The sequence below is a fragment of the Nesoenas mayeri genome (assembly GCF_963082525.1).
Source record: "Nesoenas mayeri genome assembly, chromosome: 1".
Taxonomy (NCBI): Eukaryota; Metazoa; Chordata; class Aves; order Columbiformes; family Columbidae; genus Nesoenas; species Nesoenas mayeri.
The window spans coordinates 181478768-181497166 of record NC_137541.1 but is presented as its reverse complement, the minus strand read 5'-3'; the positions used below and the strand labels follow the sequence as shown (position 1 = coordinate 181497166).

Here is an 18399-nt window from a genome sequence, read left to right as displayed (position 1 = left end):
TTCATTTTCTCTTAGCTCTAGCCGCCCAAGCGTATGCACTAAAGGAAGAGAATGATAGTCTTCGATGGCAGCTGGACGCTTACAGGAATGAGGTGGAGCTCCTGAAACAGGAGAAAGGACAGCTCTTCCGAACAGAAGAAAGCCTTACAAAGGACCAGCAGCTGCAGTTCCTGCAGCAGACAATGCAAGGCATGCAGCAGGTATTGCTATGGAAGAAAAGCATTGGTCTTCTTTTTTAGGAAAGTGGTGCCATGAGGCTGTGTTGTATTCAAGACTGTCAGCCACGAAGGTCCTGATTTCTTTTCAGAGTCAAAGTCTTACAGACTTTAGATGAAGGAAAGGGAGAGGAGGAATTGGGATCGTATTTAGAGATAGTAGTTTTAGGAATTCGTAAACTGTAAACCCGTTGATCATTTAAGGAATTCCCTTATACATATTCTATTCAGGAGAAAATTACTTCAGTACATTCCTTATTGCTCTCCTCACTTAACCCAGCTGGCTCTAGTTCTGCACAAAAGTTCAAGAAAGTTTATCCAGTGTAGCATAGCCAGCGCTCTGTGGTGCCTTCATTTGCAGTCATCAGCATCTTTAGATGCTTCTCCACTTCTCGGCTTTGTCTTTTTTCTGCTGACTCTTGTTTGAGGATGGCTGAGACATCTCCATCTTGTCCAGACTACCCTCCTGCTAACTTGCAAGTGGATATAACATCAATGCTGTCTCCTGAGCTTTTATCATTTATGCTGACCTATGGATGTAACCTTTTCATTCAGGCATTTTTTAAGTGGTATAGTGCAGCAACAAAGATTTTTCTCTGACATTAGTCAGAGAGGAACTGCAATGTGTCCTTGGGGGAGGGGAGGCTGAGGGTCAGTTTATCTTACCCATTCTCCCTTATTTGTCAGTGTGCTCCTGACACTGAAGCACAAGTCTTGGCAAGCACATCCAGACTGCTCCCACTGCTTCATCTAACATGGCCATTAACACATGGGCAACTCTCATTCAGCATACATGTGTATAACTTAATTTCTGCAAATTCCACCTAACACCAAAAAACAGAGCACAAGCCAAGCCTACATATGTGTTCATACAAACATATACCACTTTGAAGCCCACAGACTTTTACCAAATTAGGATGATTTATGATATAGTGGAGTAATTCTGAAAAAAATATTTTAAAAATAAAAAATAAGTCATTGACCATTCAGAAACAAAATCTTTCCTGAACTTAGGAATAAAGTAATTTATCAGAAATACTTGAGGTTTCAGTATACTTTAAATATGCTTGAGGTCTATTCATGATCTTATCCTTATATAAATGGATACTTAAATATCATTGGCTTCATTAAATTTAACTACATATATAAATATTGTGCTAAATTTCAGCCTGGTGCTAGTTCTCTATTAAAATTGGTGAAAAGTGCAAAATGCTACTAAATCAAAATTCTAGAGCCCTAATGCTCATTTTGCATTGTTATAATTTCCTACCTGGGGTCTGGATGAAGGATAATCAAGTCTGTAGAATATTAATAGATTTCTATTCTAACTTGAAGCAAATGTTAATAATGCAAGTCAATAACAGAGAGCGACTTACTTATCTCTTTGTTCAGCTAGCAATGGACACTGTGGTCCCTATTCCTCTGAGAGCTTCTGTGTTCGTGACAATTTTGCTGTGAGGTACTGAATTTTTCTAGTTTGCCATCTTGGGGTCAGACCTACTAACTCCCAATGGGATATAATTAGAGATGGCCCAAGGAGCTGGAGAAGACATTGCAGATAATCTAGTCTGACAATATGCTGAGGAGGGCAGCAACACAGAAGCACAGGAGGTGGAATTCAGAATATTTGGTGGAAATTATCAGTCAATTAAGCAGCTGGATCATGGCTTTGGATTTCAATGATTAGCCATAGTCATGACATCCCATAACCTCTGTGTTTTTCATGCAGCTCGTGCATGAATATTTAGAAATAAACCTTTGATTTAGGTAGACTCTGTTTTATCTCAGCTTGTTTTTGTAAATGTCAAGAGACGACAACCTTAGCTGAAATCTGTCAGTCTGGTAGGTACTCAGCATCTAAGGAAATCAGTCTATGAAATATTAAAGATATAGCCAGGACTTGAGTAGTAATAACTTAACAAGAAGACCTGTATTCCTTTTTATTTTTTTTATATTTTAAAATTAATTGCAGACAAGGTAAACTGAATGCCATTGAATGCCTGAGCCCTACGTATATGTCAGCATTAAAAAAAAAATGTATTCCTTCTCCTTCTTCCCTCTTGATTCTCCCCTGCTTTTTCATACACCTCTTCTTCTGACTTTGAAAACTAGAGAATAAGTGATTTGAGCTGCAGCCTGAAAAGCAGATTTATCTGAGAAAAAGTGGATGCACTTTCAGAATAAATAATTTTTTTAAACATATATTGGGCCAAACAATAAAATATAACACAATATCTATGTATTTTTAATGTACTTCCACCATCTGGACATTTTTCAGGATTCTTTCCCACATTTGTAGGACTGATGAAATGAATGTATATTTTCCCTTCCATCACTCCTACTGATTCAAAGTAGCATCAGCAAAATCAGACAGATGTTTGCTTATGAAGTATACCTTAGGGGCAGTAGTAGCAACCTGCTTATTTATTGTGTCTAAAAAAGAATATCTTTTGGACTACTGACATTGAACTTATGGGGGTTTTAGCCAACTTCCTCCATAAAACTGTATCACAGTTTAATTTCATACCCACTGTGAGATCTCAAACAAATGGAAATAATGTTTTGTATCCATGGTAACAAATGACATACACTTTACCTGATTTTGAGATGGAAATTGAATTAACTTGTCACTGCTGCATAGGTGGTATTGCCTTCAATTTGTTTCTATATGAGAACACACATACTAAGCAGATCACTTTTGGAGTGGCTCTGTTTTTCCAGCAGTGTTTGGTATTCTCTAACAAAGTCTGTGATCATAAGGAAGGATGTTTGACTTGTATCTATATTCACAATACTTCACAGAACAGTTTTAACAATTTCTTATATCTTGTCTCTCTGCCTGAAATGTTTGACCAGATCCATGACTATAGGTAATGCAGAAAATATCTTCTAGTTGCTTAATGCTTGATAAGACTCAGTTTTCAGTGGGTATATTATTTCTCCAAATTTTAACAATTTGTGTTAGCATATTCTGTGTGGAGTAGCAAGCAGAAATCTTTTGAAAAATAGTCATCAAAATGTTTCCACCATTCTAAGAACAAAGCATAAAACCTATGCTTTTCTTGTTTGTTGTCCAACAAAAAGAAATTCTTGAGGAAATGCACTTGCCACTTTCATGCTTCTAAACAGGGACTCAGAATTTGACAGTGGGTCACTATTGAATTAATGATGTGATTTCCATATCCTTTCTAATATCTGCCTGAAATTGATAACATTACAAGACTTTGAAAAATGTCAGTTTGTCACATAGGAGATGGCACTTGTTAGCACATATCCAAGTAAATTTTAGATTTTTACTGGTCCTCTGGGGTTGTTCATGAACAACCTCCATAGCATAGTTATCGGTGCAATGTTTTACTCCTCAAGTTAGTCCTAAGTCTACAGAGCACACCTCCTTTACCATGCATGGCTCTCTTATTTAACAAGTTAGTTCCATCTTTTCATCAGGTTTATTTGGCCAAGGCATGGGACCACACTTGCATAGCTGTACTGATTACTGGACTGGTTCATTTGCCAATAGACTGGTAATTCTGCATGGTGTTTCATTGTATCATGTAAATGTATGATAATGTTCTTTCCTCTCACAGCTCCCTGAGCATCATGGGCTGAATTTAAGCTCCTGCAGGCAAGGATGTCATCCAGAAATCCCCATTTAAACCATGCTTGCACCTGTGTTTTCTCTAGGAAATGTACACAAGTGCCAACAGTTGGGTGTATCTGGGACATTTAAGAGGCACCTCATTGCCCCTGTCCCCTAAAGGGACTGATTCATTAGCTGAGCTCAGGTTCATACTCCTAACACACAGCGACAGCACGAACTCGACTTCATTGGTGGTGAAGTATTGAAGCCTAGCCATGGGGTTATCGCATGAGCAGGGGATGTGTGGGGGTGCCTCTCCTGAAACTGGTGCTGGGGGTGGAAAGCAAGAACAATAGGAACAATGGTGGGTGGTAGGTGTAGGGCTGACATAAAGGCTAATACACTGCAGTGGGTGCCATTGACTCTGTTACCTCGGGATGTCTCAGCAGGAGACTGAACATATTCTGGACCTGTCGATGACCCACATGGGTCTCACTCTGATGCAGCATAATGAAAGTCTTCTTTGGTCTTGTCTTCTTTTTTTCCCAAACAATATCAACTTCACTGGAATAGCAATGCAGATTGCAAACCTGAGCACTCAGAAGCCAGGAGCTGCCAGAAATACCACCTGTGTATTTTGCTTTGTGGACCTTAGAGACCCTTCCCTGTTTGGTGCTGCAGAAACTGCACAGTTCATCATCACTTATTCAATATCTTCCTGTCCTTACTGTTCAATATGCAACTTGAGGTCTTACTGCAAAGGCCACATTCTCCTGACATTTCCTACCTCCTGAGGACTATCTTTTGCACTTTACTAATCATTTAGCATGTAAAATAAATAGCATGCACATCTGAGACTTATACACCATTTTTTAAAGGGCTCTGATAAATGCCAGACTGGCATTTCAGATGTCCAGTGTTCATCCAGGGACAGATGGTTTGGTCTGTGATAGGCCTCACTGTTGTTGTCAGGATGATGAGAATAGCTGCTGGAGTGTATCGCAGGTCCCTCCTTACGCTCAGAGCTTCTTTAAAGGAATCATAGAATCATAGAATACCAGGTTGAAAAGGATCACAAGGATCATCTGGTCCAACTCCTGGCAAAAGCACTGTCTAGACAAGGTAGCCCAGCACCCTATTCAGTTGAGACTTAAAAGTGTCCAGTGTTGGGGAATCCACAACTTACCTGGGGGGATTATTCCAATGGCTGTTTTTTCTCATTGTGAAAATTTTTCCTCTTGTGTTCAATTAGAATCTCCCTAGGAGTAACTTGTATCTATTACTCCTCTTCATCTCTATGTGACTTCTTGTAAAAAGGGAGTCTCCATCTCTTTTGTAACCACTTTCAAATACTGGAACATGATGATGAGGTATCTCCTAAGCCTTCTTTTCTCAAGGCTGAACAAATCCAGTTCTCTCAGCCTTTCCTCCTGTGGCAGCTTCCCAGTCCTTTGATCATCTTTATGGCCCTTCTCTGGCCACAGTACATGTTTGGTGATGGGGACTGTGGGGTACACGCAGCTTCCACAATTTGGTCACTGGGGATTGGATTAGGCCCTTTTGTCTAAGTGAGATGGCACAAGAGTCATCTCTCAGCTTTTTAAGCAAGATGACATACCTCTAATGTGTAGTTACCATTCTGAGTAGAAAAGCCAGTGATTGCTGGTGTTGACCTCGCTGTGCTGCCTTTGAAATTGGGTTTCTACCATTCCCTGCCACTGGAGGAGAGCTGGCTCATTTTCAAATGTCCTCATGAGCTAGCAAGACTTTTTTTTTCTGCACGCAAAGATGGCGTTGTTCAGGTCTTTCTCCTCCTATTCTATATGAAAAGTACTTTTTTCTCATACAAGTAATGGAAGAACTGACTGTTCCCATGGTCCACTCTCTTTCAGTGGAAAGCATATTTCTGCCCAAGTTTCAAAAGCTAGTGGAATTGGGCTATTCTTCCATATCACTCTTCTACCCAGTCTACCACCTATTAAATTCCAATCAGCCTCCACTGGCATTTAGGTCTGCAGCTCCCAGATCTTTCACTGATGATGTGAACTGTCACAGCCATTCCTTCCTCTCACATACAAACTTTCTGAAATGTCAGAAGTCGCAGACACATACGCTGTTGGCTGAAAATTGCCGAATCTGGCACCATGTGAGTGCTGTGACCATTATAACAACCATTTACCTTTGAATAGATGGGTTCTAGTAACAATATATACAGGTTCTAGTAGCAGTTTAGCACTGCAATTAGGATCATTGTTGAATAGATGAAGCATGTTATGGTTATATTTATTAATATAGCCTAAATGCAGAGGAGATGTGTAGTCTTTTTTTATCGACCTACCTTTTCTTCACCAAAAATTTATTCAGCATATAACCCACTCAATGTACTTATGCCCAACTATAAACCCATTCTTCTCCAAATATAGTATTAAAGAGAAGAGTAAATAAAAGAGATAATAAACATTACCCCTTGTATTTGCATTGTACCTGCTGAATAAACAGATCAGAATAATTAAGCTGGAAATGCTTTTTGTTAGTATTCTTATGGTATTAATTCCAGTTAGATCTTTCTGGTTTCCTATAAAAGTGGCACTGGCAATATTGTAATGGCAATGTTGTTCAACACGGATAATTTTATAGGGAATGGATACAAGTTAACTGCAAGGAACTGGACTCAGTGTCTTGATGTTCACTTCCAGGCCTGGCTTTTCTTCTCTCACCCTGTGGTTGATATTTGGAAACTGGTTAAGAAATATGTCTGCTCCCAGGATAGAGAGTAGTGTTCCCATAAGTATTATCTCTGTTCCCTTGTGCTTTTCAGGGCTCTGTACAGTGCTGTCCACAAACTTCCACAGAATTCTTACTCTTTCTGTTTATATTAAAAAAAAAAAAAAAAAGAGAGCAGCTGGCAATTAAGTGCTAATTATTTACCAGATCTGAGACAAGCCAAATGGGTCCTCCTCTATGTTTAACAACCTTTCCTTATTGAAAGTAGTGTTTAATTTCCCACTTCTGCCACCACCACTTCAACAATATTAGGGGAAGTGTAAATAAGAACTCACAGATGCTTTTAAGCACCATATTCTCAATAGCTGTTCTAGTGGTAAGATGGTGCAGCATAACATCTTTGTGCCTGCTACCACTGGTAAAAATAAACTGAGTTTGGCAGCAAGAATAAATACTTCAGAGAGAAATAATCAGGTGTGCACATTTTATTTTAAATATGAAAGAAATCAACTAATATCTTCTTTAACATGCTTGTGTAGTCTAGTGGTGGTGAAGGACAGATCTCTTAAGTTTTACAGTCTGGTGATCTTAGGTGAATTCTTTAAAAGATCCTAAATACTAGCGTTGGTTTTCTGTGCTAGTTTCACTGAAAATAAGTTAATTTTCTTCATGCAGTTAGAAACCTTTCTTTTTCATAGCTAGCACGGTCATTGTTTGGACTTAGTTTGAGAACAAGAGATAACACCCCAGGACAGAGTTAAGGTTTTTAATTGCTCTGGTCTGAAAGCCAAGGACATTCTGCCCACGGGTGTGAGGCATTGAGAAAGGGGGGCATGGATGGGCAGAGCTTGACTGACATTCAGACTGATCAGTAAGAATGTTTCTTCCCATGGGCATCATGATTCGTGTTTAAGGAGAGATGGGATCTTCGGGTCTCTCTTGCTCTCTCTCTTCTTTGCTCGCAAAGAGCTGTCTGAGGGAGTTCTGTTCAGGACTTTAGTTAGTTTGGCCTTTTGCCATTTTGCAGAGGCCTCTTTTTCTCTTTTCGGGATCAGCTATTAGGACCATATGCTGCTTCCTGGGACTGGCTGCTCAGTGTGGATGGAGTTACTGAGGAATTGCATTGAGTATCTCTTATTTTATATTCTGTAACTATTACATATATATATATATATATAAATAGATCTAGCTATATCTATTTTTATATATATAAAACGTATATTTATATATATGTGTGTATATATACATATATATAATATATATATATATATTTTTACTAGTACATTAGCATTTTGTTATTTATTAAACTGTGTTTATCTCAATCTGAGTTTCTCCCCTTTCGATTCTCTCCCCTATTTGGAGAGTGGGAAGGGTGGTGAACAAGCAGCTATCCTGGTTGTATTGCTAGCTTGGGTTAAACCACAACACTTATTGATTACATAGTTTTCAAACACGTTTGATGTTATCGTTACTAGGAACTCTGCTTCCACTACTAGGAATTCTGTTTCAATAGAAATTACACTGGGTAAATTGATTCTCTTCCCTCATGTCATTCTTCTGATTAACATGTGCCAGGTCTTTTTGTTCTCCTTCATAATGAATGAAATATTTCTTCTCGAATAGGAAATAAAAAGCTAAAAAATCTAATTTGGTCTGTTGAGAAAGAGCATGCTGTACCATGCTCATTTACAGTCCCATGAAAGAAGAGGTGGGATCATACAGTTCAAGTGCCATTGCCTGGTAAGGAGGTATCCACAATGGAAGAGTACAGGTGAAAGGTTGGAGAAGATGACATTGTTATGAATGGACGATCACGTCTTCATTTGACTGTATGTCATACTAGGCATGAACTGGTTGTCTTGTAGATATGAGGACAGAGGGAATATGACCATCATCTGGGATCAACCCTCTTCCTTTGACCAGGATCAGAGCAAACTGTAAGCCCATCTGCCCACTAACCTATTGCCAATAAAGCCAAGGGCTGTGTAATATGTTGATACACTTAGCAAAGGTAGGAGGAAGCTTTTTTGTTGAGGTGCAATGGGCTTTCGTCAGACTTCTTCACTCCACAGACCACCATCAAAATCAAAGACCTTGCGTAAGCTGCTGTGAAAGCCAGATCCCAGGGAGGGATCCCTGATACTAGCACTAAATATCTATTAGCAAATTGGTATAATTTAACTTCTGAGAGGAGGGATTGATTCTGTAAGGTTCTTAAGGACTTGGGTCTATTGTTCATTTGCAGAAAACTCCATAGCTGACAGAAGAGAACTTGTTTCTTGAGTAAGATACATACTTAAAGATTACTTGGCAAAGGAAAGCTGTAGACTGGCTCTTCGGCCATTCATTACACCATCCGTGTTCTCCTTTCATCTGCTGTCCAGCCTTTAATACTGCCTCTTGTAATTTGTGTGATTGAATTACTATGTCTCATAGGCAAAAAAAGAATCTGAGAGCTAATTATCTGATATCAATTGGCTACCCTTTAGAATCATAGAAGAATGTAAGTCAGAAGGTATGTCTGGAGGTGACACACACAATCCCTCTGCTTGAAGTAGGGGTGGCTCTGGAGTTGTCTCAGGACCTTGTCCAGCTGTGTTCTCAGTACTTCCAAGGATGGAAAGTCCACGGCTTCTCTGAGCCCTTGTTCAAGTGGTTGGCCACTCACACTGTGGAATATTTTCCTCATACATAATAGCAATCTTCATTGTTTAATATGCGTCTATTCACTCTCAGCCCTTATTCAAGAAAATCCTGAATCCATCTTCTCTGTAACATCCCTTTAGGTAGTTTAGATGTGTCTGTGTCAGTCTGTATGTTTTCTCATTTGGCAGACTTCTCAGGGTCAATCCCACCTGCTCCTAGTCTGAGTGCAGTAAAGCTGCAGTCAATGTAACGGCAGGGGGAGGGGAACATGTCAAACATCTCCTTAGGGAAGCAGCTGGATGGTTCTTCAGTAGTGCCACCATACCCACTCACCCATGAGGTGTGTGTCCAGCTCCCTGGCCCTCTGAGGTGGTTAACCTGTAAAGCTGACATGTTCAGCATGTTCTTTGCTGGCAGGAAAGCTCACTTTGCAGGTGGATGCCTACAAGCAGGAGCTGGGCTGTTGATCCAAGTGCAGGTCTTCACCAGCGCAGGGCAGGGGTGTTAGGGCTTGGACTCTTTTGTCATTGCAAACCCCATGATCCACCCAAATAACACCTTCTGGGTAGTTCCTATGACACAGGTGGTCCTGGAAAGGTGGGAGGCATGAGAAACATTGAACTATTAGACTGTGTTTCTTTTAGCTCTCTTAAAAAATTCCACAATCATAATAATGCTTTGTCACGTGTTAGGATGGCATATATTTTGCCCTTACTCCTACAACATGGCTAACTTCCTTGAGGGCTCTTTTCTAAAGCTTCTTTGACTTGTCTTTCACATTTTCCTGTTTCCTTGGTGATTTGTCTGGCCTCATCAGTGTCTTGTTACTAATGCATATTTGCTCAGCTGGGAAGTCACTTTCTCATTATTCAAGCCTGCCATGTGCTGGCCATTTGTGAGATGAAATCTCATCTGTTTTACAAAAAGAGAAAAACACTCTTCCAGACGATCTGTGAAAGTACTGGGAGAGGGATTTGTATTTTTATTTTGCAAGTGGTTGTGTACCTGAGATTTCATTTCAAATCATTATTTCTTTTCTTTCTACTTAAGGAGGATTTTGAAAATAAATATTTACCATCCTTCCCCTCTTTATTTGTGAACAGTGTCCAAGAAACACTTGAAACACTTGCTAATTTTTGTCCATTTTCATTTTGAAAACTTTAATTTATTAATATTTTCCTTTCCATAAAATAAAGTTAGAAAACATGCAGCAAGCTTTTACTTGGGGAAAAAAATGAAACCTCTGAAATTTCTAGCCTGAGTGTTTCAATTTTTAGGTGAACTCTGCAGTCCTTTCAATGCCTGTGTTATCATACTTTTTAGATCTCTGATTCTACTGTACTATAGGGGAAAGGGCTGCACTTTTTCACAAGTGAGAATTTTTTCATGAGGTTACTGTCTAGTGTGAAAGTCTTGGTTTCATTGGGACTGAAAAAGGTAGCCTTGGTTGAGATACAGCCTGCCTATTTGAGGCATCTGGGTTTTGCCTTCATTTTAAACACCTACTGAATCAGGTCTCACCGTTTTTCCCATATAGGGATATATTCCCTACAGGTAGTAAGTGGAGAGTAATACCCTGTCTCCAAACACTGTATGGATAGGAGACTTCTATTTGCCTGAGTTCACCGGGTACCTAAGGTGGCCATTCAACTGAGTTGGCTCAGTTAGACTGTGTAAGACCACCCCTCTTTGACTGATGGACTAATTTCAGAAGAGTTTGCCACAGCTATTTTCTGGACACACTGCAGCTACTCCAGAAATGGGAGGGCGAGTCTGCACCTCCTTCCCGTGGCTGAACAGGCTCGGTTTGCTAAAACTGCCTGTGCAACCTGTGATCAAAGTCAGTGCTCTCACCTCAGAGGCGTTCTTTTGTCTGCTCTTCTTTATTTCTCTTTCTTTAAGGTCTTTGTAACCTTTTCATACTTCATTTCAAGCAGCTGTAGAGAAAACAGTCACCAAAATAGCAGGGGCAGGACCATTCAGCAGTATAACTGCTAAACTTGTGACAAATGCAGGTTTGCCTTTTTTCATTATTCTGTCAGCCTTAAAGTATCTAAGTACAGCCTCAGGCCTTGTGTTCTCTTCTAATCTGCTTCCCTTTTCTTAGCATGCTATGTTGATGGCTTCATGCTGGAAACCACACTCTCCTTCTGAGAGACCCTTCTCTGTCCTGCTAGGCTCAGTGTGTGACCACACTTCCAGATATGTCCATAATTTATATTTACATGTACACATATAACGCTGCCTTTTGGGAAGCAATGAAGAGCTGCTGACAGAGAGGAGGAGAGGAAAGAGAAGGAGTATTTCATGGCTGCACAGTGGTACACAACAGCAAGCTATTCTTTCCCTTTAGGGCTTCTCATGTATTTTGAGACACTGTGTGCTGTTTGGTTGTTAGCATTCTTGGCCACACTGGCACCACATTCTACACAGTCTGAGTAATTCAGCTGGCTTCAATAATGCCATCTATATTTAATGTTTCAGAAACTGTGAAGAATGGTTTAAGATGGTAATTTTCTGTCTGCACTTTTGAGATCTACGCAATATGGGTGGTACTGAACTGTCTCTGACAGAGATTCAGCATTGGAGGTGGAAATGCTTGGAAAAACAAAACAAAATAGAACACACACACACACACCCCCTTCCCCCCCATATAAAGAAATTAGCTACTCACATGTACAGGGAGGATTTGATCCTCATGAACGAATGAAGCTTAACAGCAGCAAGTGATATTTACCTTTTCTGTACAAAGCAGATCTAGAACTGCCACGGGCAATAAGCAATCTGTCTTGCATTTTTTGTCTAAGATGCATTGATTAATGTCTGGAAAGACAACCTGTAGGTTAATTCTTTCTCCTTTCCTGTCTCGTCTCTGGAAAAGCCAGTGAGGGGATATCAGTGATGTCTGCCAGTCTGATCTGCACTTGCTAGATGGCTTCCTCTCTTAAGGTCAACCTGGAAGCCATGCTGACAAGTGGTTTTGGTTGAACAGAGACCATCTGAGATTCCAGACTGGTGCTAGTGGAGATCTAGGCTGTGCAGGTGTCTCTCTCCAGGATCCTCAAAGCTGCCATGAGCACCATGAGGTGCTTTTCTGCTTCCTGATGCTGAGATTTTGGCTCAGGGAAAAGACCCATGCATAACTTGCAGGGGACCCTCAGAAACCTGAAGAATTCTGCACTGAGCACCACTGGAAGACAACAGAAGGATGAGCAAGATATTTCCTGGCTGTGTAACCAAGAAGTTGCTCCTTTGCCTGAGGACACTGGCAAACTGCTGTTTGAATGCCATGGCTGTGCCACAAAGTTGGGGTCATCAGGGCTTAAAGGAAATGACCAGAGAGGTGAGAAAAGATTGAAGGAAGGGATGCTTTGATAGCTCTGCTAACAGTAGCTGTGGGACGAGCCAGCAGGACATAACAGGTAGAATCAGGGTAGCAAATACTGCACGGGTGGGTGAGTACACGTGTAAGCTCTGGCAGAAGCGCTAGATGAGATGGCATAGTAGATGGAACAGCACAAACATTAAAATCAAAACCAATTTTTTAAATTTTAATTCATTGTTGTGTATACTTGCAAGCACTCTGAAAAGCAGCAGAAATATCTATAGGATTGATTTTTAATAACTGCATTTCTGTGAAAAACAAAATAGTTTTGAATATTCAAATACCATCATCTTGGCACCATTCATTAAAATCTTTATGGAGAGGCTGTCTGTTAATAAGCAGGCACAACAGCAGTCCCGACAGCAGTCCCTGTTATGAAACTTGCCTCATTCCTGCCAGTATAAGATCCTCTTCCCATTTGCTTCTAATTTTGCCAAACATCACGTGTTTGTGCTGAAATTTTGCAGGCTGTTCATCTGTCTTAGGCTGATATTCTTTTCATTCAAAGCTATTTCTTCATTTTCCAAAATGAGACTAGAAGGGAAAAATATGCTGTTTGGCAAGTATAATTCCTTATTGCAGCTTCCTGGTGGCAGCATCAACCATGCAGGAAAAAGAAATCTCAGAACCTGACCTATGCAAACTGAGCAGGTTCTGCAGCATTTAGAGATAAATATGAGGCAGAGAAAAAGAAAGAAAGTTAAACCCCCCAGAGGATAGCTACAAGGTTTAAACAATTCTGACATCTTTGGGGCTTGAATAGGAAGGTCCCAGTTCTGCGAAAGAAAAATCATATGTGTGACTGGGAATATGGTATCTTAGTTATAGATATTCTCTTTTCTACCCCCATGCAAATAAGACTCATTTGCTGTCTTTGAAAATATGAGCCTATGCACACACAGTAAGCCTGCAGTAGTTGACACATTAACCATTAAGACTGCTGAAAGCTCTTATCTCATATAAAGTGCTTTACAGGTCATACTGCAACCAGAATGCACACTCGAACCCCAGGGAAGCTAAGCATGTCAGATGTTTTCCTGAGATTCCTATTCTGGGCTGGTCCAGAGTCAATTACAAAGATGCAGAGCAGGGAGCATCTCTCTTGTGCTCTCAGAGGGTGTCTTCCACAGCATTTCCTCCCATGCTTGGACAGTTTCAGGAAAAAATGTCTCAAACACAAAACAGAAAAAAGTCAGGATCAAAGGAAGGGGGATATAATTAGACTAAATCACAGTGGGTGATCACAGTGGGAGATGTGAGAATGAAACAGTGGAAGTTTGTGAGCTGATCTATGGAATGTAAAACTTCGCCATGGAAGATCCAGGGGGTGGGTAGGATAGGGAAAAAGATTTTGCTTCTAGTAAAAGTGTAACAAGTTCAACCCATAAGTGAAACTTGGTTTACCATTTGTAACAGCCATTCAGTAGTGAAAAGGATTTCCAGGGGCAGAAATCATCTGAAAACATGCTTGGGACATTCCAGATGGGAGTTTATAGCGTTCAGAAGCATGTGGTCTAGGGTTTCTCCCAGTAGCTGGACCAGGATGAAGGTGCAATCTGGATGGTGGGGACATTCTCCTTGGACACGCATGGCTATTCACTTCCTTCAGAGGCTATGGAGCAAACTAGATCTCTTGTGAGATCCTCCTCAGACTCCCTAGTACTTGTAGCACTGCACTGAGGCAATGACAATAATCAAATCCCATGCTTCAAGGTTTCAGATGATTACCTGAAGGTGATAACAAGGGCTTCCCTCCCCCAGTACATAATTGGCAGGATGCATTCTGGGCTTTTTCTGAGGATCATTTAACTCATTTTGGCTCCTCCCTTTGAATCATCAAAGGCTGGCCATGCTGATGAGACTTAACTAGTCAGAGAAGACTCTGAAATGGGGGACAAAGACTCCTTTCTCTTAAGAACCATTCAGGTGTATAAGATCAAACAGTGTGCAGCTGGGAAGGAAACAACATTTCACCAGCCCACATTAGGTGACATATCTGCTTACCTAACCTCAAATGTCTCAGTTAGTGACCTTTGAAAGGGCTTATGCTATCTTTGTGGTGTCTTCACAGAATCACAGAATGTTAGGGATTGGAAGGGACCTCAGAAGATCACCTACTCCAATCCCCCTACCAGAGCAGGAACACCCAGATGAGGTTACACAGGAAGGTGTCCAGGCAGGTTTTGAATGTCTCCAGAGTAGGAGACTCCACGACCCCACTGGGCAGCCCATTGCAGTGTGCTCTTAACCTCACTGAGAAGAAGTTTCTTCTCAAATTTAAGTGGAACCTCTTGTATTCTAGTTTGAACCCATTACTCCTTTGTCTTACCATTGGTTGTCACCGAGAAGAGCCTGGCTCCATCCTCATGACATTCACCCTTTATATATTTATAAACATTAATGAGGTCACCCCTCAGTCTCATCTTCTCCAAGCTAAAGAGACCCAGCTCCCTCAGCCTTTCCTCATAAGGGAGATGCTCCACTCCCTTAATCATCTTTGTTGCCCTGTGCTGGACCCTCTCCAGCAGTTCCCTGTCCTTCTTTAATTGAGAGGCCCAGGACTGGACACAATATTCCAGGTGCGGTCTCACCAGGGCAGAGTAGAGGGGAAGGAGAACCTCTCTGGACCTACTAACCACCCCCCTTCTAATACACCCCAGGATGCCATTGGCCTTCCTGGCCACAAGGGCACAGTGCTGGCTCATGGTCATCCTGCTGTCAACCAGGACCCCCAGGTCCATTTCCCCTACACTGCTCTCTAATAGGTCGTTTCCCAACCTATACTGGAACCTGGGGTTGTTCTTGCCCAGAGGCAAGACTCTACATTTGCCCTTTTATATTTCATTCATTTTTTCCCCGCCCAACTCTTCAGCCTATCCAGGTCTCTGGATGGCAGCACAGACTTCTGGCGTGTCAGCCACTCCTCCCAGCTTGGTGTCATCAGCAAACTTGCTGATAGTGCACTCTATTCCCTTGTCCAAATCATTGATTAATATATTGAATAATACTGGCCCCAGCACTGACCCCTGAGGCACTCCACTAGATACAGGCCTCCAACTGGACTCTGCCCCATTGACTATGACTCTTTGGCTTCTTTCCTTCAGCCAGTTCACAGTCGACCTCACTACCCAATCATCCAAACCACACTTCCTCAGTTCAGCTGCGAGGTCTTGTATGCTCTGCTTCTCTTAGGAGGACTGGGGTCCCTTCTTTCTAAATTGCAGATATCCACTAGAGCTATCCTGGGTGAAACTTAATGGTCTGTAATAACAAGAGGTTACACAAGGTGAACAAATGGTCTCTTCTGGGCTAACAAGTTACAAAATATCTGGAAAGCTGTAACTGTGCTGAGGACCTGCAATGGGTATCAGTGTGTGACATATGATAGTACACACAAATTCAGTGCATCTTCTGATAATGTAGGGAGTAGTACCCAACTGGCAAGATAAACACAGGCCTGAATTGGCCATCCATCCTTGGTTGGGAAATGCCTCAGTAGACCTTTCCACACAAAAGCTGGTTGGGCAAGAGCCTCAATGGAACAGGACTTGTTATTTCATGTAAAATCCTGAGATTTGAAATGCTCTTGTGCTGTGGCAGAATGAATTCACATACCCAAATATCTCTTGAAGGCTCCCAGGGAGCAATCCATGCAGCAAGATCCATCAAAAAGCTAAACCAACTGGACTGTAAAGTGTGTGAGATATATTCAGACATATACCAACATGTATTTTTACTTCAGTAGCTGAATTGATTCATCCTACTGGTGTTTATTCACAACAGAAATACACGACCAATGGCTCCATCAGTCCCTGAAATGTCATCTATTTCCAAGCAGCTCTGAAGACAATACTGGTACCAAGTCTTTCAATGCCTGGGACTTCCAGTGCAGTGGAGTGGAACAAGGCCAGGGATTATTTCTAGATTTGCTCTCTGTAACTTACCAAGATGCTGAACACCTGCAACATCAGTCCGAGTTGGAGTTACGAATTCTAAGCACAAGCATAAACTGAGCTTTAGACGCTTAGATATGTGGTTAGATCGGTAGTAAAGCAATTCCTCATTCAAGTAGTCCTCAAAAGAAGTGTGCCTACTAGCAATGTGTTGCCTCATCAAATCAGTTTCCTTTCTTGATCACTAAGGGAAAGCACCATTAACCCCTTTTTCATCTTATGTTTGTCCCCTCTTTTTTCTTCAGCAGCCTCTAACATTTACCACATCAATGGAAAAATATAAAATTATTTCAAAGTTAACTACATCTACTGCCCTGCTCTTGATAGTCACAATAAATCTCTGCAGAACCTAAAGCTAGCCAAGACCAGAGGACATGGGCTTTAAAAAATGTTCCCACACCCCAGAATTCTCTTCATAAAAATAAGGTTTGATCATAGCTTTTTATTTTGATAGTCCAGAACAGCAGTCTTTCCTGGCTAATACATTGATTTGTAGGGCATCAGTCTTCCTGATCTAACAAAATATCACGGCATAAGGGAAAAAAAAGAAAGCTTTTGTCTTCTTGGCAACTCAGTGCAAAAGCTTTCCAGAATATTGCTTTGCATAGAATGAAAATGGCTGTTGGCCAATGACTAATTATATTAAAGGACTGTGCTTTTAAATTATTTATGTACCATAGTGTTTACCCTAGTATTATTAAAACCACTACATATACTTCCACAAATAAGATTTTGGTTCAGATGAATGTGACAGTCACTCTGTGGGTGATATACTGTACCAAGACTCTCTGCTTTAATGTAACAAATAGCTTAACACACATTAACAGACACATTACTTGCAGAGCACTGCTGCAGGAGGAGATGCAGATGAGAATAATTTACCTCTAGTCCATTTAGACACAGTGTATTATGCAACAATAGTAAATGTAGGAGCAGACTACAAAGCGTTGTTCGAAATGAAGATTTATCAAACTAAGGATTTAAAACAATTTTGGATCCAGACGATGCTAATCAGAAACTTCTTTTCTTTGTGCAGCAATTATTGAGCATACAGGAAGAATTAAATAACAAAAAATCTGAACTGGAGCAAGCCAAGGAAGAACAAACACATACACAAGCAATGCTTAAAGTCCTGCAGGAACAGGTGAGTGTCTCTGGTGGGAGAAAGTTTCTGGCTCAGGCATGCTAAGGAGGTGAAGGACTCGTGGCTTCACCTCCAAACTCCATAGGAGTCTGACCACAGAATATGCTGTGAGCAAGGCATAACCTTATGTGGCCTGTGTGTCTGCTCTGATTAGCATTTGTGAATGCAGCTGAGGCTAACACAGAACATGAGAAAACAGAGTGAAAATGACCCTTATTTTATCCTATTCAATAATGAATTTCATGTCTTGAGTAACATTTCTTCTTACATTATTCTACATAGGTATCAGTGATGTGTGCTTTCACTCTGAATTTAAAAAAAAATGTTGGGTGAGTGTAATATACCTGAAAGAAAAGAGCTCTTTATTTTAAGACTAGTATTGAGAAAGAGAGCTTGGTATCTCCAGTGCTATTCATGCAGATAAAAGTATACAAAAAACTTTATTATAATGACATTTTAAAAGTGATTATCAGTGCACTTATTTAAGCAGTGAAAAGCAAACCTCAGCAAGTCTGATTATCACACATTTGATACTAAGGTGTTCTATGACACTGACAAGAATATTTAATAGCGTAGTTTTATAAGCATGGTAAGATGGATAGTTACACAACAAAAAGAAAATCTGATGCTAAATTTGCAAATCTGGAGATGAAGCAATGCATTGTGTACAAACACAGTGTGCACAAAGACATGTTGATTGTACAGAGCACATGGCTTGGACATACTCAAATCACAAATCCCCACTGTGCTGC

The 18399-nt window shown here is 40.7% G+C and overlaps 1 protein-coding gene across 1 annotated transcript in view; it reads left to right on the top strand.

Moving 5' to 3' along the window:
* Window positions 1-18399, top strand: part of ENOX1 (ecto-NOX disulfide-thiol exchanger 1) — a gene marked incomplete at its 3' end in the record, with an annotated part of 139593 nt that overhangs the window by 94624 nt on the left and 26570 nt on the right. Inside the window, exons 8-9 of the mRNA XM_080363364.1 lie at window positions 16-200; window positions 17540-17647. Of these exons, the coding sequence (XP_080219490.1) occupies window positions 16-200; window positions 17540-17647 (293 nt within the window). The remainder of the gene's footprint in view (window positions 1-15; window positions 201-17539; window positions 17648-18399) is intronic.